The sequence below is a fragment of the Ictidomys tridecemlineatus genome, chromosome 15 (assembly GCF_052094955.1).
Source record: "Ictidomys tridecemlineatus isolate mIctTri1 chromosome 15, mIctTri1.hap1, whole genome shotgun sequence".
NCBI classification, from domain to species: Eukaryota; Metazoa; Chordata; class Mammalia; order Rodentia; family Sciuridae; genus Ictidomys; species Ictidomys tridecemlineatus.
In genome coordinates, this window is record NC_135491.1 from 29,632,114 (window position 1) to 29,658,224 (window position 26,111).

General features: G+C 62.1%; 1 protein-coding gene across 10 annotated transcripts in view; it reads left to right on the forward strand.

Annotated features, from left to right (window-relative positions):
* Adcy7 (adenylate cyclase 7) overlaps positions 1 to 26,111 on the forward strand; it is a 52,076-nt gene that overhangs the window by 20,438 nt on the left and 5,527 nt on the right. For 7 of the 10 annotated variants that reach the window (XR_013430868.1, XM_040280020.2, XM_078032277.1 and 4 more), the window contains 19 exons: positions 6,605 to 7,005; positions 8,555 to 8,758; positions 9,618 to 9,779; positions 10,521 to 10,670; positions 10,970 to 11,118; positions 11,960 to 12,071; positions 14,797 to 14,924; positions 16,175 to 16,333; positions 16,530 to 16,662; positions 19,366 to 19,557; positions 19,840 to 19,874; positions 20,343 to 20,426; positions 20,624 to 20,696; positions 21,715 to 21,812; positions 22,567 to 22,651; positions 22,917 to 23,042; positions 23,768 to 23,869; positions 24,961 to 25,154; positions 25,920 to 26,010. Coding sequence is in view for 9 of the 10 variants with exons in the window: in XM_040280020.2 (XP_040135954.2) it covers positions 6,835 to 7,005; positions 8,555 to 8,758; positions 9,618 to 9,779; positions 10,521 to 10,670; positions 10,970 to 11,118; positions 11,960 to 12,071; positions 14,797 to 14,924; positions 16,175 to 16,333; positions 16,530 to 16,662; positions 19,366 to 19,557; positions 19,840 to 19,874; positions 20,343 to 20,426; positions 20,624 to 20,696; positions 21,715 to 21,812; positions 22,567 to 22,651; positions 22,917 to 23,042; positions 23,768 to 23,869; positions 24,961 to 25,154; positions 25,920 to 26,010 (2,448 nt within the window). In the remaining variant the exon portion in view is untranslated. Of the gene's footprint in view, positions 1 to 4,612; positions 4,729 to 5,049; positions 5,154 to 6,604; positions 7,006 to 8,554; positions 8,759 to 9,617; positions 9,780 to 10,520; positions 10,671 to 10,969; positions 11,119 to 11,959; positions 12,072 to 14,796; positions 14,925 to 16,174; positions 16,334 to 16,529; positions 16,663 to 19,365; positions 19,558 to 19,839; positions 19,875 to 20,342; positions 20,427 to 20,623; positions 20,697 to 21,714; positions 21,813 to 22,566; positions 22,652 to 22,916; positions 23,043 to 23,767; positions 23,870 to 24,960; positions 25,155 to 25,855; positions 26,011 to 26,111 lie in introns of those variants that run through there. The other 3 variants (XM_040280021.2, XM_078032278.1, XM_078032279.1) reach the window with 3 other exon arrangements.

A 26,111-nucleotide genomic window follows, 5' to 3' on the forward strand; every position in this document is an offset into this window, starting at 1 on the left:
CCCAGACGTGGCCGTCTGTGACAGACGCAGGCCCAACACCCTCCTGCAGGACCCACGGAATCCTCCCAGGGCCCCGTGTGCTCAGACTGGTATTCTCTCCCCTTATTTCAAAAGTGGAAACTGAGGCACAGGGTCACGCAGCTTAGAAAAGATGGACCTGGGATTCTTTTTTAAAAAATAGATATTAAGAAATTTTTTTTTTTTTACACTTGCACAAGCAACACAACAATAGGAATGGAAACTGAAAAAGAGAAGTGCCATCTGGCCTCTCTGCCAAAGCGAGTTTTGGTTTTCTGTGTTCCTTCCTCTGTTCCTTCCTCTGTTCTGCTCCGTGCTTTGACTAGGAGAGGTTTCCACAGGATCTCAAGCTGCATAGTATCCCACTGCAGGAAGGTAGAGTACCATGATCCATGTCGCCAGTTCCTGATAGGTAGACACCTGGTTTCAGCCACTCACTATTATGCAGAATGCCATCGTGAGTCACCTGGCACGTCTGTCATTCACACAGGTGAGAGTGTCTGTAGGTGAATGACTTGAAGTAGATTGGCTATGTCAAAAGGTATGTGTATACAGTGGTGCCTTTGTTAGGAACCCCAACCTGCCTTCCCAGGGGTTGTGCTGACTCAGTCTTGCCCTGGAGGCGATGTAAGTACCTGTTTCAAACACACATTTATGGCCGGCACGGTGATGCCTGCCTGTCATCCCAGCGGCTTGGCAGGTGAAGGCAGGAGGATCACAAGTTCAAAGCCAGTCTCAGCAGTGGCGAGGCCCTAAGCAACTCAGTGAGACTCTGTCTCCAAATAAAATACAAAATAGGGCTGAGGGTGTGGCTCAGTGGTTGAATGTCCTTGAGTTCCATCCCCAGTACCAGAAAAAGAAAACAAAACCAAAAACCCCATTTAAGAAATGCAGTCATCTTTGCCAATTGAAGGTTTTTCATGGTAGTTTTGTGTTTACTATTATGGGGGAAAGTCATGTCTTTTCCAAATGTTTAAAAGCCATTTTAATTGCCTTTTCTGTGAGCTTCCTGATCATATGTTTTCCTATTGGGTTATGATCTTTATTTAATTGCAGGAGCTCTTTACATATGAGGGAGATTAGCTTCATTTGCTTCCCTTATCTGTCACCTGTCTTGATTATGCTTTTTTTTTTTTTTTTTTTTAACCATGTAGTTAATTGTTTACTTAAACAACAGGGTTTATCCGTCTTCTCCAGAGATTTTCAGTTTTGTATCAGGTTAGACACAGGTGACACACAACAGCATTCTGGGAGTCTTCTTGAGGTCTCTTTGGAATTCCTCCTGTTGAGGTTGCTCCGCTGTCTGTCTGTCTGCCTCCTGGACTGTCACCTTCCAACAGGCTGCTTCAGTAGGAGTTGAGACTCAAATGTGCGTCCTTCCTGCCCTCCAGGTCCCTGGTGCCTGTCTTTCCCCACATCCCAGCCCCCTTCATGCCTCCTGGCTGTGTCCTGGGCAGGCCTGGCACCTCCTGAGAGGCCCTTGACACTTGCCCTTCTGTTCTTCCTTATCAAGGGAAGAGGGGCCAGGAATCTGCTCACTGTGGTGAGAAGGGGTTCCCAGTCTACAGAAGGGAACCCTCGGTGGTGGAGCTGGCTGAGGGTGGGGTACATGCAGCTGCTCCTTGCAGCAGGGAGCCTGCTCCATGGGCCGGGGGCTGAGGAGCGCTGTTGCCGGGCACCCGCCACCCACAGTGTGCGGAGTCCTGGCTGAGGGGGTGGCGGCAGGGGCCAGGTCTCTGCCTCCGGGAGCTGATGCCTGCACAGCTAGATGGCTGCCTGCGGGTCCCTGGCCTGGTGCCCGGCACATAGTAGGTGCTCATGCACATCTGCTGAAGGAAAATGAAGAGGGGAGAATGGATGGCCGACCGCCGACTGAGCAGGCTTTGTTCACGGGAACTGGCCGGGCTGGCCGAGCTGGACTCCTGTGTTTCATGTTAAAGGAGAGAGGACTTCAGGTCCTGCTGAGCCCAGGGAAGGACGCAGAGGGAGCATTTCAGCTGTAGAGAACAGCTCCCGCCCCTCTACCCGTAGGATTGGTCCTTCTTCCGTCCACTCCGTCCAGTACCTGGTTCTCCTCGGAGCCAGTTGGCCTCCCCCAGCCCAGTCTGACCCGGTGCCCCTGAGCCAGTGAATGGAGCCCGGGTCGGCCAGGGTCTTGCTCTGGATCACAGAGCAGGTGGGTGAGGGTCCGCAGGTCCAGAGCCTGGGGGCTGAGGCCGAGTCCCCTGGGGGTCCTGCAGGGTCTGGGGGACAGCAGTGCTGGCCCGGGTCACTCACAGCTTTGTCCCTGCAGCCCTGGCCGGACACGTGCAGACCACTGGGTCATCAGTACCGAGGGGAGAGGGCCCAGGTCAGTGGCGGCAGAGCCGGACCGGGATCTGGGCTCCTCCCTCGGGTGCTGGCCACCCGAGAGGTGGGCGCAGTGCTCCCGTTCCTCTGCCCGGCACCCGCCCTCCCGCGCCCGGCTCGCCCTCCCGCGCCGCTGCTTCCCGCCCTCCGCCTCCTGGCCCTCACTCTGCTGGCTCCCCCCACCAAGGGACGCGGGTGTGCAGCGCCTGCTGGGGGCAGCTGCGGGGTGTGTGGAGGAAGGGCGGGGGGAGCAGAGGTGCAGAGGCCTGAGGCCAGGCTCTGGGGACAGGGGTGAGGACAGGGAGCGAGGAATCCCTCTGTCCCCGTCGAGGTCGCCCCTTGCTGGGCCTGGTGCTGGGCAGAGCAGCTTCACAGAGTTCAAGGTCTCTGAGGCGGTGACTCTGTCCCCAGGGGGGCTAAGGGCCCAGCCAGCCTGGGGGCCAGACTGCTGTGGTGGGTCACTGGTGTGATCGCTGGCGGGATGTGGGCCCAGGGCGAGCAGAGCCTCCCCTGCAGGCCGCCTGCCCTCACGCCTCCAGGCCCCACTTCCCTTTCCTGAGGCCGCCAGGGCCCCAGGCCCTGCGCAGCCCGGGGCCTACTGAGCGCGGCCAGAGGAAGCAGCGGGGCTCCCGCCGGCTCGTTGGGGTGAGGAAGTGAGGGCCCGTCTGCATCTGGGACAGCCGGGGGTGGACAGGAGCACAGCACCCACAGCAGCGGGCTGGGGGAGCTGCCAGATCAGCCAGGTCCTCTGCAGCAGGTCCTCTTGGCACCTGGGGACCCAGCCTGGGGTGTCCCAGCCTCCTGTTCCCAGTCCTTCTCCCAGCTGGGAACACTGGCCTTGAGTCCGCATGTGACCGAGTCCCCCGCTGCAGGTGAGGGAGGAGCCAGGGGTACTGGGGCTTCCTGGAGGAGGAGGCCTTCCGGGATCTCACTGCCCACCTCCTCCTGCAGGGCAGAAGGGATGGTCTGTGTCTGCTTAGCTCCCCCCAACGCCCCTTGGCCAGAGTTCTCTCCTGGGCCTCTTGGGGCAAGGGCAAGGAAGGGTTTGGCACCTTCAGATGTTAGGGTTTTGTGGGTATCAGCCCCAGAGGGGGACAGGCAGGACAAGGGGTGGACCTTGGGTGGCCGGTGTGCAAGTCCTACCCCTTTTACCGTCTGTGTGAACATGGGCAGCAACTGAACCTGCCTCAGTTCCTGTCTGTGAAATGGGAGCAGGGGTCATACCCACGGGGTAGTGTGCAGGGTGGAAAGAGATGTCAGTGTCTAACAGGAAGACGCTGCGCAGGACCTGGGCTGCAGGGGGCTGAGGCCCACCAAGGTGGCCTGGCTTACTCCTTTAGGCCTAAGGCTCCCTCTGGGTCCCTAAGTTCTCCCCGGGGAAAGCCTCTCTGGAGGCCCCTGGAGAGGACCAGAGAGCTCCTGCCTGCCCCAGCCTCCCGCAGCCCTGGGTCTCCTGCTGGTCTGCTGCCTTAGGTCTTCTGTAGCCTGGCTGAGCTAGGGCTGTGGTGGCCTGGGGCATGGTGACAAGGCCTGAGCTGGGGCTGTGGTGGCCTGAGGCCCAGCTCCCTTGCAGAGCAGGACTCAGCCAGAGTGGGCTGCATCTGCAGGTCACTCTCACTGTGTGCTAAGTGGGTCCCTTGGTTCTGGACACACGGAAGGGCCACAAGGGCTTCTCGGACAGAATAGACCGGGTCAGGGAGCCGGATGTGAGGCCTGGGGCTTAGTTGCAGTGACAGAAACTCACACTGGCTCAAGCTGAAAGGGATCCAGTGTTTGAGGGGCCCTCGGGGGCTTGAGTTTCGGGCCCTGGGGGGGTCAGGCCGCTGGATCCCCAGTTCTCCGTTTGGTGTCATTTCCAAGGGGACTTTCTCCTTGTAGGGGCTTGGGGACCTGCTAGCAGCTTCATCCCTGGGGTAGCAAATGTCCCCAAGAGGATTCTCACTGGAATGTCCTCGGTGACTGGGGCTTGGGCGGGCCTGTGCTGATGGGCCACACCTCATCAGGTGATGCTGGAAGCAGGGGTCCAGGGGCTGCCCGGCGGGAGCAAGAGTCGCCATCCCACTGTCCCCTCCTCATCAGGTGGGGCCACTCTGCCAATAGGGTGGTCAGGAGGTATGGTGGCAGTAGGGGTCTCTGGGACCATAGGCCCTCCAAGTGAAGGGGCCCCAGCTCAGCAGGTGGCTTTAGAGTTTGGACAGGACCATGGGGTAGGGGTGGGGAGCAGCAGGGAGTCAGGGCTTGGCTCCGCCTAAGGTTGGGCCAGAAGAAGTGCCCGGAGCAGGGAGCTGCCCGTCAGGAGTGCGCAGGCCCAGGCTGCAGGACCGCTGGTGGCAGATGGGACAAGGGGCCTCCCCGTTGCTGGTAAGTTGGCGACTGGTAGGAGAGCTGCCCATGCACAGGGGCTGGGACCCTCCCAGGCGGGGCCTCGGGGTCTGGGGGCAGTGCCTAGAGGAGCTGGCTGTGGAGACGCCCTGGGGGGGCCCCCTGCCGTGCTCCTCCCAGCCCCCAGCCCTGCCCGCACAGCCCTGCCCCCCCCCCCCCCCCCCCCCGCACAGCCCGGCTGGTGGGGGAGCTGGATGAGGTCCCTGGATGTGCTGATCCTGTGCCCAGGGCTGCCCATTGTCCACCTCCTTTCCCACCCACCGTTGCCCAGGAAGTGGCCTAGTTAGCGCCCCAGAGGAGGGCTGGCCGGCCTGGGTTCCCACGGCCCGGGGACCCTGCAGCAGCTCCTGCCTCTGTGCCCGGCTCTGTGGGCCTGGAGGGGCAGGTCAGCGTCTGGACACTAGGTGACCCAGGGTGAGGGGATGAGAATGTGGGCGGGGACGAACATGTGGGCGGGGACGTGCGTGTGTGCACTCTTACGCCTGTGTGCACGCACCCTCGGCCGCGGCTCTGTCTGGGAACTGTCTGGAGGGTGGGGCAGCCGTAGAGGGTCCCAGCCCCCTGGCATTGGCTTTCTCAGCCTGGTGACCCCAGTACGGTGGTCAGTGTTGCTGTTCATGTTTTGTGGCATCTGGTTTGGTCCCCTGGGATGTTTGTGGGGAAGCTGGGGCCGAGGATCTGTGATGGGGAGCTGGTGGACCCGGGTTTGACTCACAGCCCCTCCCGCAACCAGCGCCCACTGTGTGATCCTGAGCCAGCCACCGTGCCTCTCTGGGCTCAGCTCTGCATCTGTGAAACGGCTGGCCTCCGCAGGTTACAAAGATGAGCGTGGGGGCAGAGGCCTGGTGTGACAGGGCTGCTGCCGTGGTTACTGCCAAGAGCTGTTTTAGGGGAGCCTTGGATTGGGAGGGGCCGCATCTCGTTCTGCGAGCCCCACAGCATGTGTGGCCCGGTGTCTGGTAAAAGCTCAGGAGACGCCTCCCGTGGACTGAGGACTGATTACATTTAGAGGTGCGTGTGGGGGTTGGCGTTCTCCCTGTGGACCCTGGGAGTCCTGGAGAGAGTCAACCAGCCACCCACGGCCATGGAGACAGGTGTCATTAAAGCCCTTTGGGAATGAGTGGATGCTCTGACGAGTGGGCGGAGCTGGTTCCACTCTGCTTCCTTTGACTGGGGCTTGCGGACCATTTAAATTTATCAGTGGGTCGTTTTAAGAGAAGCAGACCCCAGACTTCCTGTGAAAGTAATGTCTCTCAGATGCAGGGGGATACCCTGGTTGGGCTCTGAGCCCGGGCCCCTCAGCCTCCCAGTCCCCTCTGGGCCCTGAGGCAGTCCCCAGGTCCCAGGGCTGCCAGGATCACAGTTGGAACCCCCTGGACCTAGAGACCCTAGACTCACCAAAAGGCCCCAGGATCCCAGGGAGTGTGGTGCTTGCACAAGGACCCAGGGGACAGGACAGAGCCTGGACACAGCCCCCGGCCCGTGCTCCTGATTTATGTCAGAGGTAGCTCTGCCGAAATTCAGTGACCAAGATTTGCACCTGACCCCGTGTGCGGAATTCATCGAGGTGGGTCGCAGTCTGACATGGGGACGGTAGCAGACCTCCGGAGCAGCAGCGTGCTAGGAGGGCTGTGTCCACGCCACCCGCTGCAGTGGCTGCCAGCCACGTGTGGCTTGGCTGTGGGACCTTTGAAAAGTGGCTTGTGCAGCCGGATTTTCAGTTTTATTTTTAATTACTTTAAATTCACTTTCAAATAGCCACACGAGGCCAGCGGCTACTGCACGGGACAGTGCTGTCCCGGAAAGGCCCTGGAGCCAGCCCGCGTCACACCCCGGGTCTGCTTTGTCTCCGCAGAGCTGAGGACGCGGGGTGTGCCTTCAGCCCGTCCTGGACCCCAGGGAGGAGGCTGGCCCATCGCAGGCCTGTGTCCCCATGGAGCTGCAGGCTCAGGGGACCTCTGGCCAGCCCGGATCGCCAGCTGGGGAGAGGCCCTGGGCCTAGACCTGTGAGGAGGCCGCTGCAGATGCCCCCAGGCTGCGGGGGCTCCCGAGTGGGCGGCAGGACCACGGCTGCAGAGGAGGACGATGCCGGCCAAGGGGCGCTACTTCCTCAACGAGGGCGAGGAGGGCGCCGACCAGGCCGCGCTCTACGAGAAGTACCGCCTCACCAGCCAGCACGGGCCGCTGCTGCTCCTGCTGCTCGCCGTGGCCGGGGCCGCCTGCGTGGCGCTGGTGGCCATCGCTTTCAGCCACGGGGTGAGTCCGGGGGTGGCCCGGTCTCTGGGCTTCAGATCTGAGCTGGGACGTGGCTCGTGAGGCCTGGGGCCGGTCGTCATCGTCTCGAAGCCTCGTCCCGCTCTGTGAAGTGCTGACCGTGGCGGTCAGGCTGCTGGGAGGCGGGCTGAGCTGGATCGCATCTGGAAGTCTGAGCTGGTTTTAGATCCCACATTAACGGGGCCAAAAAACGGCCCTCGCTTTTCTCCACCATGAACCTGGGTTCTGCTGGGGACCTGGTCAGGGACGGCCTCTGACCCACGTCCCCAGGCACAGCAGGCGGCTCCCGTCACCCCTGGTCTCACTGTTCTCTGCCTCCTCCCTTTTGTTCTTTGGTACTCGGGGCGGAACCCAGGAGCAGTCTACCTCTGGGCTGCCTCCCCAGCCTTCTGATTTTCACTCTGAGATAGGGTCTTGCTACGTGGTCCAGGCCGCACGCATGCCAGGCGAGCGCGCTACCGCTTGAGCCACATCCCCAGCCCCCAGACAGCTGGTTTTGGAGGGCTGACTGTATGGCAGTAGGCCTCTGCCCTCATGGAGCTTAGGATCTGTGCGGGGACCTCCTGGCACAGTGCCAGCTGTGCAACTTTCTTCCCAGGCCCGCCCTGTTACCCTCTGCCTTTGCTCCAGAACCTTCCCTGTGCAGGATGCCTGCTTTCCTCACCCAGAAACCACTGTGCACTAAGTCAGGCTCCATTTCCCTTCTTCCAGGCACTTTCCAAGTGTGTTAGTCAGGTTTCCATGGCTATGACAAAATACCTGAGAAAAACAACTTAGAGGAGGAAAGATTGATGTTGCTCATGGTTTCAGTCCAAGACTGGCTGGCTCCATTGCCCTGGCCTGGGGTGAAGCAGAGCATCATGGTAGAAGGGTGTGGTGGAGCGGAGCTGTCACCTCCTAGTGGCTGGGAAGCAGAGAGAAGGACCAAGAAAAGGGCTGGAGACAGGATGCACTCTTCCAGGGCACACCCCCATGATCTTCCAACCAGACCCCAATTCCTGCAGTCTCTGCCGCCTCCCAACAATGCCGTCCCTTTATTAATGCACCGGTGGGTCGACCTGTTAGTGAGCTCAGAGCCTCCTGATCCAGTCTCTTCCCGGAGCCCCACCTCTGAACCCTGCTCATTGGGAACTAGTCCTTCAACACATGAGGCTTTGGGGGACAATCTAAATCCAAACCATGACCCCAAGGCTTTGCCGGGGGAGGAGCCCTGCCCTGGGCTCCTGGGGTCACACCTGTCTTCCTCAGGTACGCACAGGGTGCCATGGAACTGGAGGACGTAGAGGCTGCCTCGTGGGGAGGTTGGGTGGAGGGTCCTCACGGGGCCTTAGGCCCCCCAGGTAACTGGGGGAAGGAAGTCCTAGTGGAGGTGACAACTAGATACAGGCCTGAGGGTAGGAAGAACCAGGTGTCGGGGCACCACCACCCCCGACATGGAGGACCACAGAAGTGAGGCTGGGTGGGCTTCCTGGAGGAGGTGGCCCTCCGCTGGAGAGAGCCCAAGCATTGACACGCCTCTTGCTCTGTCCAGGACCCCTCCCGACACCAGGCGGTCCTGGGCACGGCCTCCTTGGCCTTGGCTGTGTTTGTGGCTCTGTATGTGCTGGTGTACATCGAGTGCCTCGTCCGGAGGTGGCTCAGGGCCCTGGCGCTGCTCGCCTGGGCCTGCCTGGTGACGCTGGGCTACGTGCTGGTGCTGGATTCCTGGAGGAGGGCAGCCTGTGCGTGGGAGCAGGTAACAGGGCCGGGACCGTGTCTCTGGGGTTGGATGCTCCCTGCCACCTGTGCGCCCCGTATCCCTCACGGGCAGCGGGTCCCTTCTGGAGAACGCGCCTGCGTGGACACCTTGGCCATGGCCGGTCTCACGGGCGGTGACTCGGAGACCTGGGTGGGCCCAGCCCCCTGCAGAGGGAGGGGGCGGAGGTTGAGGTGTGTCCCCTGCTGTCCGGCTCTGGCATTTCAGGTGGCCCCTGTGTGGGCAGAGATAACGCCCTCCAGCTCACGATGCAGGGGGCCCTGGCTCTCATGCCAGGAAGGGTCAGGCCTGGGCCCAGCAGGACGGCCAGACCTGACCATGTCCACTCAGATGGCCGCAGCCGCTCCCGCTGCTCACCCATCCGTGTGCCACCCCAGCTCAAAGAGCCCTTTCTCCGCTGGCTCGAGTCCCAGACTTGGGTCTGGGCCTGGCCTGGGTGGCCTCTGTTGCCAAGGGGTGGCACACTGTGACCAGAACAGCCAGGGTCTGGGGCCCTCCTGTGGCTTCGGGCTGAGGCCCAGGGAGGCCATAAAGACTGAAGGCTCCAGCAGGGGTCAGGGCAGGGGCTGGAGGGGGGCCAGTGTCTTCACTGCCCTTCCGGGGGGAGGGTCCTGGGGGGAGCCAGGCCGGGGGTCCCCAGGTCATAGGGGTGAGGAGCCTCCCTCCTGGGGTGGTCAGCAGGCGGGAGGTCAGCAGGGCAGGCCAGACCTTGCTCCGCTGTCTGTGGCTGAGTCACCACAGGAGAGCCGCGGGGCCATCAGAGGACCCAGGGATGAAGCTGCAGGCACCCCCCCCCCCCCGCCGTGCCCAGGCCTAGCCTCCTGCCGCCTGTCCCCAGGTGCCCTTCTTCCTGTTCGTGGTCTTCGTGGTGTACACGCTGCTGCCCTTCAGCACGCGGGGGGCCGTGGCCGTGGGGGTGCTGTCCACCGTCTCTCACCTGCTGGTGTGTGCTGCTCTGATGGGGGCCTTCGCTACCCCCAGCGCCTGGATGGGGCTGCAGGTGAGGGGGGGGTGGGCGGGGAGGGGAGGGTCTGGGGGGGAGGGTGGCTTTCGACTCAGGGCAGCCAAGGCTCCGTGGGGATGAGCCGAACCCCAAGGCCTTGGGGCCATGCTGACGGATGGACGGCTGCCCAGAACTTCCCTGGACAGGGCTCTGTCCCCCTGGCCTTACTCTGCTGGCCTAGAGTGTCCCTGTGGCCTCAGGCCGACCTGCTGGGTTTGATGCTGCTTGAGTGACATCTTGCCCCCGAGGCTTCTCTCTCCCCCGGCTCCGGCCTGGTGGGGCTGGGAATATCCTGGAGGCTCTCTGGGTTTGTGTGTTGAGCGAGAGAAACCTTTATTAAGTCAGCGGGGACCTGGAGATGTGTTCTCCTCCTTCCTGGCCTGGACGTCCGCGTGGGGTCGAGGCCAGAGCCCCCGGAGGGCCAGCAGGGTGCTCTGCTCTGCCTTCTACCACCGCCTTGGGTGCTGCCCCCTGGCCTGGGCTCCGTGAGCCGGCTGCCTCCGCCTCTCGGGCGCCCAGGCACTAGGCAGAGCAGGGCCCGGACCGTGGTCCGTGATCCCAGCTACTCATTAGGAGAGTCCCGGCCTCCCTGTCCTGGCCTGCCCCGGGAAGAGTGCTCCTCTGACTGCACTGGGGGTCAGGGATGTGAAAGGGGGGTCATCGTCACCTGCCCAGGGCCCGGGGCAGGGTGGGGGTGGACAAGCCAGCCAATACCGAGCCCTGCCCTGGGCCCCCCAGCTGCTGGCCAATGCCACCATCTTCCTGTGTGGGAACTTCGCGGGCGCCTTCCATAAGCACCAGATGCAGGACGCGTCCCGGGACCTCTTCACCTACACCGTCAAGTGCATCCAGATCCGCCGGAAGCTGCGCATTGAAAAGCGCCAGCAAGTGAGGACCCCCTTCCTCTGTAGGTGACCTCTGGCCTCTCCCGGCTGCCCCCCAACCCCAGAACACCCCAGTTCTCCTGCTTTCTCTGTTGGGCTGCGGACACTTGGGCAACTGTGCTCCTGGGGTGCATACCAGACCCACTCAGGTGTCACACAGGGAGCGGCTGGGGACGTGGGAGGGCAGGTGCCTGGCTGGGTTGGTGCTGGACGTCAGTCTGCCAAGAATGAGGGAGGGGCCAGGTGGGCCAGGCCTGGCGCCTGATGCCACCCTGCCCGTCCCCGCCCCCCCACGGTGCCTAGGAGAACCTGCTGCTGTCGGTGCTGCCCGCCCACATCTCCATGGGCATGAAGCTGGCCATCATCGAGCGGCTCAAGGAGCATGGGGACCGCCGCTACATGCCCGACAACAACTTCCACAGCCTCTACGTCAAGCGGCACCAGAACGTCAGGTGGGCAGCGGGCCAGGGCTGCGTTCCGAGTGGGGGCTTCCTGCCAGGACACTCGGGGCAGTGTCTCCCCAGGAGTAGGGTCAGGTCAGGGTTCTTGAACAGGAGGCTGGTGCTGGGGGAGACCCGGTGTCTTCCTGAAGCCATGAACCCCGAGTGAGCAAATGTGGCCTTGGGAGGGAAGCGTCCTTTCAGTGGCTCTCCACAGGACACAGCCCCAAAGGAGGTGAAGCCCCCAGGGCTCAGTGAAGCCCCCCAGTCCCAGTGCCTGGGCTTGGCTGATTCTAAGGGGCCACAGAGTCTTCCTGGGAGTTGGGAGTCGGTGCGGCCGGGGCCCAGGGCTCAGCGCTGGGTGCCAGCACCCCACCCCACTGCCATCCGTCTGGGCTGAGGATCCATCAGGAGATCACAGATTCTGCCCAGGGAGATGGGGGGGAAAGCACAGCTGTCCCGCCTGAGCCTCAGTTTGCTGATCTGTGGGACGGGACCCCCCAGGGCTGGGTGAGGTCTTGTGAAGAGCTGGGCGCGGAGGTGGCTGGGCAGGAGCTGCATCTAACCAGGGGGTGGGTCAGGGGGTGTGTTCCTGCTCGGGGCGATGATCCAGACTCAGGGAGGGAGCGTGCCCTGGGCATTGCAGGGGTCCTGCAGCTGTGGCTTCTGCTCCGTTTTGCTGTAATCCGGAGCCTTTGGAGTCTTCGGGGTCTGTGGCTGGGAGGGTCTCCTGTCCCTGGGAGGATGAGGAGTGGCAGAGGCACACGGTGGGCTCTTGGAGACCCGGATGGCGCCCTGTTTGTCTGCTGCCTGCCTCGCAGGGCTGTGCCCTCACGCCCTGCCTGTCCCCCAGCATCCTGTACGCGGACATCGTGGGCTTCACGCGGCTGGCCAGCGACTGCTCCCCCAAGGAGCTGGTGGTGGTGCTGAACGAGCTCTTCGGCAAGTTCGACCAGATCGCCAAGGTGAGCCTGCCCGCCGCCCCGCCACCCCGCTGCCTTGGCGGGGAGCCGTGCACTCAGAGCTGTGCCGGGCACAGGGGCAGGGGACCTGCTGAAGCCGAGCATCCCGGCACCCTCCGGTAGAGGTGGGGTCCGGTGGTGGCCACAGCAGCCAGAATCCTGTGGCCCCAGAGTGCGAGGCCGTGGGGGGGCCAGCAGTGCATCCCCGGGGATGGGTGGGCTCGGGAGCTCAGGTGGGACTCCGGGCGGCTGCCTGGAGGAGACGGCTTCATCCTTCCGCACATAGCCACAGCTTCAGCCTCACCTGGGAGGCCGGGGGGACTGCGGAATGCCTGGCCTCCCCTGGGTCTGCTTTGACAAGATCCCTGGGGAGTCGCCTACATGTGAAAGTTGAGAAACCTACAAAAGAGACCTGAGAAAGAAAGGGAGCAGAGCCCCAGGCAGGGGACAGCTGGGGCGGAAGCCTGGAGGGAGTGACCGGCTCTTTGTGCCCATGGAATGAATGTGGCCGTGTGCAAGGAGCAGGGGACAGTCACCAGGATGCAAGGACCTAATGGCTGAGTGAGGAGTGTGACCTGTTCCCAGGATGCTCAGGGAGTATGACGGTGCCCAGCCTCAGGTGGTCAGGGCCAGTTTCCTGGAAGTGGTGGCTGCTGAGCAGAGATGGAAGGGGACGTGGAAGGGGGTGGCTGTCTGTCCTGGCTGCACATGGGAACCGCCTGGAAAATCAAACTTGCCAGTGCCCACACCCTTCAGGGCTTTGAAGAGCCTCTTGGGCCACTGTAGAGGGTCAATGTCCAGAACTGGTTGAGAAGCAAGTCTGGCCCCACAGGGTTTTGTGGCCAGATGCTCAGTCCTGGGAGGGACTGCCTGCCCAGGAGGGGCTCCCCAGAGCAGGGGGCAAGCTCCCCACTGCAGACGGTAACCAGCCGCCGGGGGCCTGCGCTGCCCAGGGGAGCTCTGGTGGCTGTCACCTTGAAGACTGAGGACTCCGAGGGTCTGTGTGATCTGGGGCCTTCCTGCAGGAGCTGACCACCTCTGAACCAGCAGGTGGGGCACCTGGGTGGCACCAGACGTGAGGTTGCACCCCAGGGGCCAGGGTCTGGGGCACAGCTGGCCTTCCCCTGACAAGAAGCCCAAGGACCTGCCTGTCCCCTTGACACAGCCTTCCCTTTCGCAGTGGGCCCCAGGCTGCCCTCATTCATATGGAACGGGAGCCCCTGGCAGGTGCAGGCCTCCCAGCCAAGTGGCCAGTGTCTACGCAGACACAGGCAGTGTGGCCCCAGCCTCTCCTCCTGTGAGTGATCAGAGTCCAGGACTGTTCCCTCCTCCCAAGAGCCTTGGGACCCTGCCTCCCCAGCTTCCTAGTGACAGCCACATGCAGGAGCAGCTGGGGACCTGTGGCGTCTCCTGAATCCTGACAGTGGGGGCTGGGTCCCGGGCAGTGCCTGGCCCTGAGCCTGTGCTCTCCAGACACCTGCCCTCCAGCAAAGCCGCTGTCCTTGTGCTTCTCTGGCCACCCAGTCAGGGCCCTGCAGGAAGGGAGGGGCACACACTCCAGGTGGGTCCCTGGAGGAGGCTTGGTAAAGGGCTGCTCTCAGGGTGGACAGGTGCTGGGCCGTACCTGGGCGCTGGGGTCAGTGGCACTGGACAGTCACCCCCAGGTCTGATGGGTGAGGGAGGGAGGCTGGGCCCAGCACAGGGGCCAGACCTGGCCACGGTGTGTGGCAGCAACAGGCTGGTGCTGGCCAGCCTGCGGGAGGGATTTGGGGTGTCTGTACTCCAGCCCCTTGGCTCCTCCCCACCTGCAGCACCAAGCCAAGGGGCAGAGGGCAGGGTACAGGTGAGATTGCAGGCGACGGCTCGAGTCTGTCTGAGGCTTCTTCTCAGATCCCCCACACCCCACCCACAAGGCTGGGTACCTGTGGCTGCTCTTGCCCAGGGCCTAGGGGGTCTGCTGGCCGAAGCATGACCCCAGGTGGGCCCAAGACAGCTCTCCATGAGCATTTTCCTATGAGGACTCAGCCTCACTGTCTTCTGGCCTCCCTCCCAGCCTGCCTTTCCTCTCTGCTCTGTCCCCACTCCCCAGAGGCTGGCAGCAGGGCCATCTCTTGGCTTAACCTACTGACCCTTGACTTGAGGTCCCTGCAACCTCTTCTCCTTCCAGAATCCCTCCACTTTAGCCTTGCTGGCTGCCTGGTTGTGTTTCAGATAACTTCCTGGCCTCAGGGCCTTTGCATGTGCTGGAATGCTCTTCTTCCCGGCCTGGCTCACTCTATCCCTCCGGGTCTTTCTCATGTTCTCTTCTCAAGGTCTCTAGCTTCCTGGGCACTTCCTCTACTTCCTGGGCCTCCCTTTCCCGTAGCTCTTGTCACCCTTGGGCATCCTACAGATGGATCTGTCTGTGTCCAGGGCTCCCAGATGCCACAGCTACAGGCACCTACTCTGTCTCCTTCACTGCTGTGTCCTATCATCTGACCCAGGACTAAGTATACAGTAGATGCTCAAACATTACATGGACAAATGAAACAAAGGCCGCCCCTCCCTAGAGGCCCTGACTCACATTCGCTTTCACTCCCCGGGCTGGGTTGGGGTTCCTCCTGGTGGGTTCCCAGGTCCCCAATCCTTTGGCTGCTTTGGAGGCAACCCCTGGTGGCTGTGCCCTGAGAGCAGCCCTGGGCAGAAAGGCCTCTGGCTCCCACCAACCAGGCCTCTCCTCGCCCCGCAGGCCAACGAGTGCATGCGGATCAAGATCCTGGGCGACTGCTACTACTGCGTGTCCGGCTTGCCCGTGTCGCTGCCCACCCACGCCCGGAACTGCGTGAAGATGGGGCTGGACATATGTGAGGCCATTAAGTAGGTGCAGGCCGGGCACTGACCTCCCAGGGCAGGACCACCGCTGTTTTACAGACGAGGAAACCGAGGCCGGTGGGGGGGTGGCTTCCTGGGCAGGCCACAGCAGAGCGTTCAGACCTGGTCCTCTGGCCTCTCTCCCCTTGGCCCCCTGGTGGCTCTGAGCCTCAGATCTCAGAAGCTCAGAGCCTGGTGATAGGAGCAGGAGGCAGCTGGGCCCTGCCTCTCCAAGGACTGAGTCTTAGCAACAGCATGAAGGTCTAGGGAGACAGTGGAGGACCTTCCAGAGTTAGAGTTAGGACCCCAAGGCTCCATCTGCCTCCTGCCCCTGGAGTTGGGGACCCACCCTCAGGCTGCAGGGAGACTCGAGCCCCCCGGGCTCCTGCCTGCACCCCGCAGCTCCCCATGAGGCTCTCTGGGAAGCACTGGCTCGGTGGTCAAGCAGTGGAGGCCAGGTGGAGGCCAGGTGGGCTGGGTGAACTGCCCAGTGTGGGTGGGGCCCGCTGCCTGTGGCTCCCAGGTGTCAACCCACACCAGTGGACTCTCCTTCCTGAAATCCCACCCAGAATGACTGTTGCTACAAGGACAGTCGCTGGACAGAATCAGCCTGTGGCATCTGTACCTGGGGCGGTACCCCATCACACGGGCGGTACCCCACCCCACCTTGGGCAGGTCCTGCCTGTACCATGTGCTCATGGCCGTGGTGGGCTGGGCCCACCCTGAGTCCTGTTGGTGGATGCATGGCACCAGCTGTTCCCTGTCCCTCACCCACTCATCAAAGGGCTGCAGAGGCCCTGCCCCTGTTTGGGGGTGTCACATGAGCTCCATGCTCCTCGTACCAAGTGCTTCCAGGGCTGCTTTTCCCAGATGCTGGGGGAAGGGCAGGCCCTCAGGGCTGACCCCCACATCCTTTGTCTGTGCTGGGTAGTGGGTGGTGCCTGGGCCCCCTCTGTCCACCCTGGCAGCCTTTTCAGACCCAGAAGGGCCGCCAGACAGGGGACACCCGGGGTGGAATGGACGGACACCCAGGCCCATCAGGATGAGCCACGGTGACCAGAACATTGGAGTTTCCACTCCTACCCTGCCCTCAGGGATGGCCACATCTGCTTGTGCCCTCCCAGGGACAGGTGACAGCTGTGTCAGGCTGTCCTGTTCCTCTAGCCCCCCCTGTCCTAGGACCTCCAGCCTCTGAGGGCTCAGGATGCACCCTGCAACCCCTGCTAAGGTGGGGTAACCGGGCCGCTCTGCCCCAGGCAGGTACGGGAGGCCACCGGTGTGGACATCAGCATGCGAGTGGGCATACATTCTGGGAACGTGCTGTGCGGGGTCATCGGGCTGCGCAAGTGGCAGTACGATGTGTGGTCCCATGACGTGTCCCTGGCCAACAGGATGGAGGCGGCTGGAGTCCCTGGGTGAGGCTCACTGGGGCAGGGACAGAGGCCAGGGGCTGACTCTGGGCTGACGGGGGTCAGGGTGGGTTCAGGTGTGGGGTAAGGGGGGAGTCAACGTCCTTGCAGTGGGGCAGCTGGTCTGGGGCCTGGTCCTGCCTGCTGTGCGTCTCAGGTGGGGACCAGCCCTCTCTGGTCATCTGACTTGGGTCTCCCCCAGCCGGGTGCACATTACAGAGGCCACGTTGAATCATCTGGACAAGGCGTATGAGGTGGAGGATGGACAGGGGCAGCAGCGAGACCCTTACCTGAAAGAGATGAACATCCGCACCTACCTTGTCATCGACCCCCGGGTACGAGGGCCCTGGGCCTCAGGATGAGGAGCTGGGGGAGGCTGGGCTGGATGGTCCACGCTGGGGAGATGCCCACGGAGGGAGAGTTCTTTTCAAGGCTGTGGCCAGGTGGGAAAGGGACCAGCCTGGGCTGGGGGTGAGCTCCCTGTCCCTGGGCCTCAGTGCTCTTTGCTGTGAAATGGGAATAATGCCAAGGCCTCCCTCCCTAGGGGAGGGCCTCAGCCGAGGGAGGCCTTCCCCGCTGTCACGGCACATCCTTCGTACGTAGTACTGCCCGTAGCTCATTTTCCTGAGGTTACATGCTCCCCAGTTTCCAAAAGACACCTGTTCAAAAGCGTGCTTTGGCCAAGACTCGGGAAAGCAATAGACAGACACCCTGAGGGTCCTGGGCTCTCAGCTGTGCCTGCCCCTGGCTGGCTAGTGCCGGCCACCCTTCTCCTGGGGCCCAGCCTGCCCCAGGCTGCTCTCCATGGAGGGGCAGTGGGGTCAGCAGATGGGCCTCCTTGGCCTGTCAGCTGCCTGCCCCCAACCCAGGTCCTGCTTTTCTGCTGGAGGGAGGATGAATCATCCCTGGGGCCTGCTCAGGAATGCCAGCCATGGTGGGCTCTTGCTCTCTGGTCTTGGCTTTGCCTGGGGACAGCCCAGGGGGCACCCAGCATCTACTGCCTGACTTGGCTGCTCCCAGGATTCCCGCTGGCTTCACCCTGCTGAAGTGCCCTGGGCCCTGCCACATCCCACTCACGTGGAGTTAGCCTCTCAGATCCCTCCTGGTCCTCCTCACTCCTCCTCTGCCCTGGAGGCTCCTGCTCAGTTGTCCTTCCCCAGTCTCCTCCTCTTGAGTGCCTAAGGGCAGGTCCCCTCTCCAGCCCTGCAGCCCTGCACCCAGACAGTGCTCAGCACAGAGCAGGGGCTTACGTGGCTTCAGAATGAACAAAGCAGCGCCCCCACCCCAAGGGCAGCTGCGGCCAAAGCTCCAAAACCCCCCCTGCAGGGCTGCCACATTGAGCAAGTAAAACGGCAGGACGCCTGCTCAGACCCGACTTCAGGTGAACAGTGATGGCGTTTAGTGTCTTGTGCAGTGCGTCTGCATAATCGGCCACCCCACCTTCTTCCCATCTTTGTTTAATTCTAAGCATTCACATAATTGAAAATTTAAAAGGCATCCCTGGCGTCCCAAGGACTTCAGAGGCTGAGGCAGGAGGATCACAGATTTGAGGCCTGGACAACTAGTAAAACCCTGTCTCAAAGTACATGAAAAGGGCCGGGGTGTGGCTCATGGTAGAGCGCTTTCCCAGCAGGCATGAGGCCTTGGGTCAGCTCCCAGCACCTGCACCATGCTCCATCCCTTGTCCGGATGCAGCTCCCCTGGGTGGACAGGGGCTGTTTTCCAGATCTGGCATCTGAGGCCTGGGGGGGATGTGGTGGTCCAGTGGTGGCCTTGCTGGGCCGCCCACAGGTGCCCTCTGTGGGTCTGGAACAATTCCCACAGTTCTGAACAGACACATTTTGACTTGGGTCTTTAGTATACACTTACTTTTTTAATTCTTATGCTAAGTCAGTGACTTTGAACTTGAACTTGAGTGGCTGGGTGCTGTGCAGGCAGAGTTGCCAACAGTGGAGGGGGTGACAGAAATGTCCCCACTCTAGACCAGTGCGTTCCTGCTTACTGTAGGCCTTGGTGCTCCTCAGACCCTGGAACCCTCTCTGAGGTCCACCTCGCGCCTGTTCCTTGGGGGCGGGCAGACAGCTGGCCGAAGGGCTTGAGGGTTTCATCCCCAAAGGAGGCCAGACGTTTCCAGGAAACTTGCCACTTGCGGCTTAGCGAGTGTTTGCGGCTCTAGGTGCTCCTTCCTGTGGGTATTGGCAGGGGCCCAGGGGACAGGGCTCCTAGAGGGCGAGACAATGTTAGGAATGTTGGGGTGGGGTGAGGGGACTCTCAGAAGGCCCAAGGTGGCCGGTTGGCTCCAGTGACCTTGGGGGACCTCTCTCTTTCTCGCTTTCCTCTTTTCCAGCCCCACCTGGCCACCCGATTGGAGGAGGTCCCAGTGGGTTGTTTTTATAGGGGGAGGGGCTGGCCCAGTGGCACCAGAGGAGGAGGCAGGACTGGCCCCTCATTCAGGGCTGGCTCAGCACTGGGTCCCTGGCATGGTGCCAGCCCTAGCAGGCACGTGGCAGGTGATGGCCCCATGCTGTGGCCGGGGGCCGTGCCAGGGGAACTCCCTTGGAAGGCTGCCCTGAGGAGGCTGGCACCTCGGTTGGCCAAGTCTCCGGGTGCTGGCCAGCCCGGCTCTTGCTCCTGCTGCTCCCCTCAGGAAGGAAGGACGCCTGAGCACACAGGGTGGCACGGCAGGAGGCCCGCTGCCTGCTGCTCCTCCCGGGTCCTCCCTGGAAGGGCCCCTGGGAGTTCAGGCCCAAGAGTGGCACGTGGCCTTAGGATGAGGACCTTAGCCCTTTCTTTCCCTGCGGAGGGGAGCAGGGGCTGGGCACGGGGTGTGTGAACACCAGCCTTTTCCTGGCCCGGGACAGGAGCGGAGCCGGGGTCCCCACAGCCTGGCCTGACTCTCAGGCAGCGCAGCGGAGGGACTGTTTTGTCACTTCCCCTTTTGACAGATCAGCCAGTGCTCCAAGCAGGGTCACACTCTGAGAGCTGGAGGGTGGGCTGGGGCAGCAGGTGGGACAGGCCTCCTCTGTGTCTGCCTGCAGAGCCAGCAGCCGCCCCCGCCCAGCCCACACCTGCCCAAGCCCCGGGGGGACGCGGCCTTGAAGATGCGGGCTTCCGTGCGCATGACCCGCTACCTGGAGTCCTGGGGGGCTGCGCGGCCCTTTGCGCACCTCAGCCACCGGGAGAGTGTGAGCAGCAGTGAGACCCCTGTCCCCAATGGGCGGAGACCTAAGGTAGGTCCCTCCTATCCAGAGAGCTGGGTTCAGGGCCTGGATGAGGGCCTGGGGGAGCAGAGGCAGAAGGGGCCCCTCTCTCCAAGCCTCACTTCTCCAGCCGTAAAGTGGCTTTGGTCTCTGCCCTGCCTCCTCCTCTGGGTCTGCTGGGGAAGTGCTGGCCGGCTCCCACCTCCACCCCTGTGACCCCTGTCCCTAGCTGGCGGTGGTAAACCCAGCCCGAGATGGACCGCAGGCCCAGGTGCTGGGAATAACTGTTCCCGCTTCTCCCTTCCCTTTCAGGCCATTCCTCTGCGGCGCCACCGGATCCCTGACAGGTACGTGGGCTGCCCCCACCTTGCCGCCGTCACCTCCTCCAGGCAGATGGCCCTTACCAGGAAGGCAGCCCCTCAAGGCCCAGCCCAGGACCTCTGTGGAGGCCAAGTCAAAGTATTCTAGCACTTCCGGGTCCCTGGCTCTTCTGAAGAGCCATGATGGAGCGCCTGTTGTGCGCCCACCCTGTGGTGGGTCGGTGTGAGGTGCCGGGAGGGACCCAGTGCTGGCCTGTGAGAAGCAGAGGTGGCCCTGGGGACTCTCTCCTCTGCTTCTTGCTGGGTGATGCTGGACCTTCACTTGCCCTCTGGGGGCCTTAGTGGGACTCATCTGTCCCTTTGCCCTCCCACACGAAGCTGGGGACCGCTGTTGGACACCTGGTGATCCCGTGGCGACTCAGCTCACCCACACTCCTGCCTCTGGGCCCGTGGGGTGGCTCCCGGGGGTGATGCAGTTGGGGTGTCTGATTCCAGGAGCGCATCCCCCAAGCGGCGGTCAGAAGACGACTCCTACGACGACGAGATGCTCTCAGCCATCGAGGGCCTAAGCTCCACCAGGTGACGCCCAAGACCTGTGCCTCCCCTTCCCCTTCTCCCACTGAGTGGGGTCCCCCTGTGGGTAGGCCCACCTCGTGCCTGTGGCGGTGGCCTAGCCCCAGCTCTGGGCCCCGTAGCCCCTTCCCTGTCCTGGTATGGGCTCCCCTCAGGGTAAGGCCTCCACTCATCCAGGCCTCCATTTCACGCTGCCCCCCCAGGCCCTGCTGCTCAAAGTCGGACGACTTCTACACCTTTGGGTCCATCTTCCTGGAGAAGAGCTTTGAGCGTGAGGTGAGGGCCCTGGGCAGCCACCACTCCAGAGGAACAGGGTTGTCCAGGCCTGAGGTGGGAGCCCGGGCCACAGGGCAGCCAACAAGGTCATGGAGTGTCCACAGCTGGCTGCTGGGGGTGGGTGGGGGCCCAGGACAGCCCCAGCTTGGGGGCTGCCTCTCTTTCCTATCGGCCTCACTCCTTGACCTGGGACCCCCCACTAGGGATTTGCCTCGGGGTCTGGAAAACTTGCTCTATCTGCGGCCAGAACTTAGCTGCCATGGGCCAGGGATGGCACGGGCCTCCCCGTGAGAGAAACCACCCCGGATTCAGCCTGGGGGGGACCTGCAGGGTCTGCGTTTTGGCCAGTGGTGACTGTGCCTGTGGGGTGCTCGGGTTCTGGCAGGTCCTGGGCACACATGTCATTACGTAATTTAACTCTTGCCCACATGGGGCCGCTCCCCATTTCATAGACGGTCTCAGAGGTTCCAGAGCCTGTCCTTAGCCTTGGGTGTGGCTGTAGGAGGGGTTCCCACCCTCGGGGACCTGGATTGAAAGGGAGGGGCCTCCTCTTCCCTGGGGCTCCCCAGGGAGGGAGGTTGGTTACCAGGAAAAGGGCCCTGAAGGTGGAGGAGGGCCTGGGCTGGCTGGGGACCCTGCCCTCTGAGCCTCGCCTTCCTTACCAGCCCCTGGTGGAGCTGTGACCGCGCAGTGGTACCTGTGTAGAGGGCTAGCACTGGGGTCTGCCACCTGCCAGCTCGGGGACCCAGGCCCAGCCTGCTCCTTTGGTGTAGGGTAACTTACTGACCAGGTTTCTGTCCGTGGGGACATGAGTCAGAGGCCTGGGTGGGTGGGGGAGGGAGGCAGGGCTCCCTTGTCCACATAACAAAGAAACTGAAATGCCAGTGGGCGAAAGTCATCAAATGTCATGTCCCTTGGAGCTCAAGGAGGGGTGTGAGGTAGTTCTTAAAGTGTCAGCCTGGACTGGGAGGCACTGGGCCCCACAGGCCGCTGCCCCTCACAGTCCTGTCACTCTCAGTACCGCCTGGCCCCCATCCCCCGGGCCCGCCATGACTTCGCCTGCGCCAGCCTCGTCTTCGTCTGCATCTTGCTCGTCCACGTCCTAGTGATGCCCAGGTCAGTCTGAGTCGGGACAGATGGCCAAGCCACTGGGGTCCTGCTGGAGGGTGGTGATCTGGGCAGGACCCAGCAGGGACCCTCCAGGAGCCTCAGGATGGGGCTGGAAGCACCTGCTGTTCAGAACCCACAGACCCTGGAGTCCCCGCAGCTGAGCCCAGGGGTGTGGCCCTGCTCTGGCGTTGCTTTCTGGTCCCCTGTCATCTGTGAAACCTGCAGGCATTTTAGGGTTTGGAGTCCTTGAGGGGTGGATTTGGAAAACATAGGTAACGTCACCTCCCTCTCAGAGGTGGGAGATGGGCCTAGAGGGTTCATGACATCCAGCCAGGAGCAGGAGTCCTGAGACTCTGGCTGCTAGCTCTGGGCCCTGCTGGTGGGGGACAAGAATGAGGGGACAAGCCCTAGCGGTTTCTAGAAGGGCAGTTAGGCCAACGGATGGACTGAAATTGAGGTTTGGGATGCATAAAGACAAAATGGGGGATGCTTTTCTATAATTTTTGTGGGCCAGGGTCCACAGTGTCACTCGTTTCTTGCATACTTGGCCCAAAAGGCACGTGACGTTGACCTGGGTGTCGTGACTCGGCCAGGCCTTGAGTTTTACTAGCGGGGTAGTCGCACACAGGTTTCAGAGCTCCCCTTGCTGGGCGTGCAGTGGCAGTTGGGGAGGAGCAGGTGACTGTGGGCTGGAGGACTGGGGCCCTGGGACAGGCCCTGGGCACATGACCCCTGGCACAGGTTTTTTCCTCCCATCTAGGATGGCAGCTCTGGGTGTGTCCTTCGGGCTGGTGGCCTGCCTGCTGGGGCTGGTGCTGGGCCTGTGCTTTGCCTCTGAGTTCCTGGTGAGTGGCCGAGGCCCTGTGCTGCGGTCTGTGATCACTCGGTCCCCGTGGCCCTTCCTTCCCTCCCTGCCTGGGACCCTCCCAGAAGCCCACCCTGGTGAGCCCTGTTGTCTGGGCCTTTGCTGTGTCCAGGGGCTGGGGGGCTGCTTCTGCCTCAAGGACAACCTCCCCCGCCTGCTAGTGGCTCTCCATGGCTCCCCTCGGGTGGCCTGTCCCTCCTGTCCCTGCTGCTAGCTCTGGATGACTTGACCCCTTGTGTCCACAGAGGTGCTGCCCAGCCCGGGGGACGCTCCAGGCCATCTCTGAGCGGGTGGAGACCCAGCCCCTGCTGAGGCTGTCCCTGGCTGTGCTGACCATTGGCAGCCTGCTCACCGTCGCCATCGTCAACTTGGTCAGCTTGGGGTGTGGGAGGGAGGCCAGGGCAGGGACCTGGGGGATGCTTCCTGGGTGGAGGAGCCGTCTTTGACCCTGGGACCTGTAGACTCTAGAGTCCTCTAGCGGGTTGCCTTAATGGCTGCATCTGTTTAGCTCCTCAGGAGCTCAGTGGAGGGCCCTGTGAGGTCCTGGGCTCAGGGCTCTGCATCTGGTCCAACAAGGACTTGGGACACCCAGGGCACTTTTGAGGCTGGCTACACAAGGACTTGGTGCTAGAGCCACAACAGTGTCTGATGTTCCTTCCTCCTCCTGTCAGAGGACAGCCTGCCCCACTGTCTCTGAGACTTGCAGAGTCCTGGCCAGCTCCCTCCTCTAGAGCCCAGGCCCCTCCGCCCCGTGCCTGACCCTCTAGAGCGTGGTGTGGGGAGTGTGCTCCGTGCGTCTCTCAGGGTCCCTGCAGAAGGGAGCTCCTAGGAAGTGCTGACCCTCCTCTCTGCCTCTGATGCACCAATAATTTTTTCCGATGCCCTTCTCTCCAGCCCTCTCTGCACTGTGACGGGAGGTTGCTGTGGAGGGCGGGGAAGCCGCTCACAGGAGCTTAGAGCTGTCTGTCGCACAGCTTCAGGCTGCCTGGGGTGCCCGTGGTGCCTGTGGTTGTCTTGGGCCAGCTTCTCTTGGCCCTGGCAGGTCCCAAGGTTCATCCTTTGGATGTCCCCTAATGAGGACCTGTCTCCTCTGTAGCCACTGATGCCTTTCCCAGCTCCGGCGCTGCCTGGTGGCAATGAGACGAGCCTGTGGGCCACAAGCAGCAGCAGAAACAGAACCGTGTGTGAGCTCCTGCCGGTGAGTGTCCTCCTGGCTCCAAGTGGAGCCCAGACCCCAGGCCAGCCCTTTGGGCACTGTGTCCTCCCTGGGATGCTCCTGGCACGGGATGCAGTCCTGGCATTAAGAGCGCTGGTTCTGAGTCCACGTGACCATGGGGTATGGAGGAGGGGGTCCAGTGTCTCCCCAGAGGCGGAGGAGACGGCTCAAGCAGGTGGTGCTGGGCTAGGCCTGGGGACAGGGAGGGTCTGGGTCCTGGCTGCTTGATCTTAGCTTGAGGCTGGGAGGGAGGGGTGAGTGTCAGCTGTGCTGGTGGGTGTATCCCAGGTCACTGCCCCTGCCCAGACCATTTTATCAGAGGTCGATGGATGAGGTCCACAGGGCCCAGGCAGGTCACTACCACACCAAGGTCTGTGTGGCAGGGCTAAGACAACCTGAGTGAGACCGTGGGACTGAGGTGTGGGGAGCGGCCATGAGTTTTGAGCAGGTCTCCAAAAGGCAGACAGATTCTTGATGGGAGAAGGGAGGGGACAATGTGAGAACTGAGTGCCTTGGTAGGGTTTCAGGGGATTTGTACCCTGGGTGGGGAGAGTTGGGGGACACAGCCGGAGGGGGAGGTTTGGTCCAGGTTGGGGGGGCAGGAATGCCAGGGAGAAGAGCGTGGTCTTTCTTCTGGGGCCAGTGGGGAGCTACAGTGTGATCTTGAGCAGGAGAGTCCCGTGGACAGAGACGCCCTTGGGGCAGATGAGCTCCAGCAGGACTTGACAGGGAAGCTGACCAGGTGTGCACACCCTGCCCCCACCCTGGTCTGGAGTTTTACTTACCAGTTTTTTTCCTTAAAACAAGCTCACTTGCCACAAATGGCAAAACCACAGAGCAGTGTCCTGCCACAGACTCTCCGATGTGCGGCCGCTTTTTGTTGAGCAGTGGTCAGGATGAGTCATGCTGCGGACACCCGGCTCTGTGAGCCCACAGGTGGAAGGGACCAGGCAGCTGGGGTGTGTGTTGCTATCCTATTTCCCTTTGGTGACTGCTCTGGAGGTGAGCTTCCTGGTGATGGGACACGATGGGGTGACTTCTGCCACCCTGAGTAATGCCTCCCATCTCCCCAGTATTACACCTGCAGCTGCATCCTGGGTTTTATCTCCTGCTCCGTCTTCTTGCGCATGAACCTGGAGCTGAAGGTCGTGCTATTGACAGTGGCGCTGGTGGCCTACCTGGTGCTCTTCAATCTCTCCCTCTGTTGGAAGGGTGACTGCTGTGGCCCCGGTCTGGACAACCTCACCAAGACCAACAGCACCTTCAGGTAGGGCCAGATGCAGCCTGCTCTAAGGCGTGGGGTACCGCTGCCTGTGTCCCCCGTGGTCCGTTGTGGCACACTGGGTTGACTTGGTGCGTGGTCAAGCTGGGGCGTGTCTGCATTCTCGGTCCCATTTGGGCTGGACATTTTTGAGAGATGGCAGGGTTTCTGTTTTATTGAAGGGACAGTCATGGCACAGGCCACAGGTCTCCTGTACTCAGAACTGAGAATGTGACTCACTGGGGGATTCTCTGGGGGAAGTGCTAGTCCAGCAGAAGCCACCGGCCATCTATTCTGGGCCAGCTTAGGGGTGAGGGGAGACTTGAGCCAGGTCGCCCGTCTTTGAGGCATGTCCTGTTTCAGCAAGAGCAGATGCTTTTGGTCCCTTCTTGGACAGGTGCTGATGGGGAAGCTGGGGAAAGCTGGGGTGGGGGCTCCCTTGCACTAAGAGGCCAGGAGCTTGGAGACACAGGGAGAGATCTATCTGCCCTTGCCCTGCTGGGTCCTTATGCCAATCTGCAGGTTCCTGCCCTGACTGCACCCTCCCTCCCACAAGAGAACTCTTGGCTGCCTTCATATCCCACCACAGCTGCCTCTGGTCCTTCAGGGACGAGCTCCAATGTCCCCTGAGGCCCCCCCTTCCCCCATTCCCTGTGCGGCTGCAGCTACCCGCTCACCTCTGCCTGCCCCACACTTGGCATGTGCAGGGCCACGCACACTCATACTTGGGGCCGAGGCCGATGCTGACTCCTACCCTCCTGCATCCAACAGTACCACTGGCTGTTCTCTGAGTGACCTGAAGACCATGATCAACTTCTACCTGGTCCTGTTCTATGCCACCTTCGTCATGCTCTCCAGACAGGTGCACACGGGCCCTAGCTCGGCCCCTAGCCTCTTGTAACGGGCAGGCAGACAGGGCCTTTGGGGGAGGGGCCTCGAGCATGAAGACAGCAGAATCCTGTC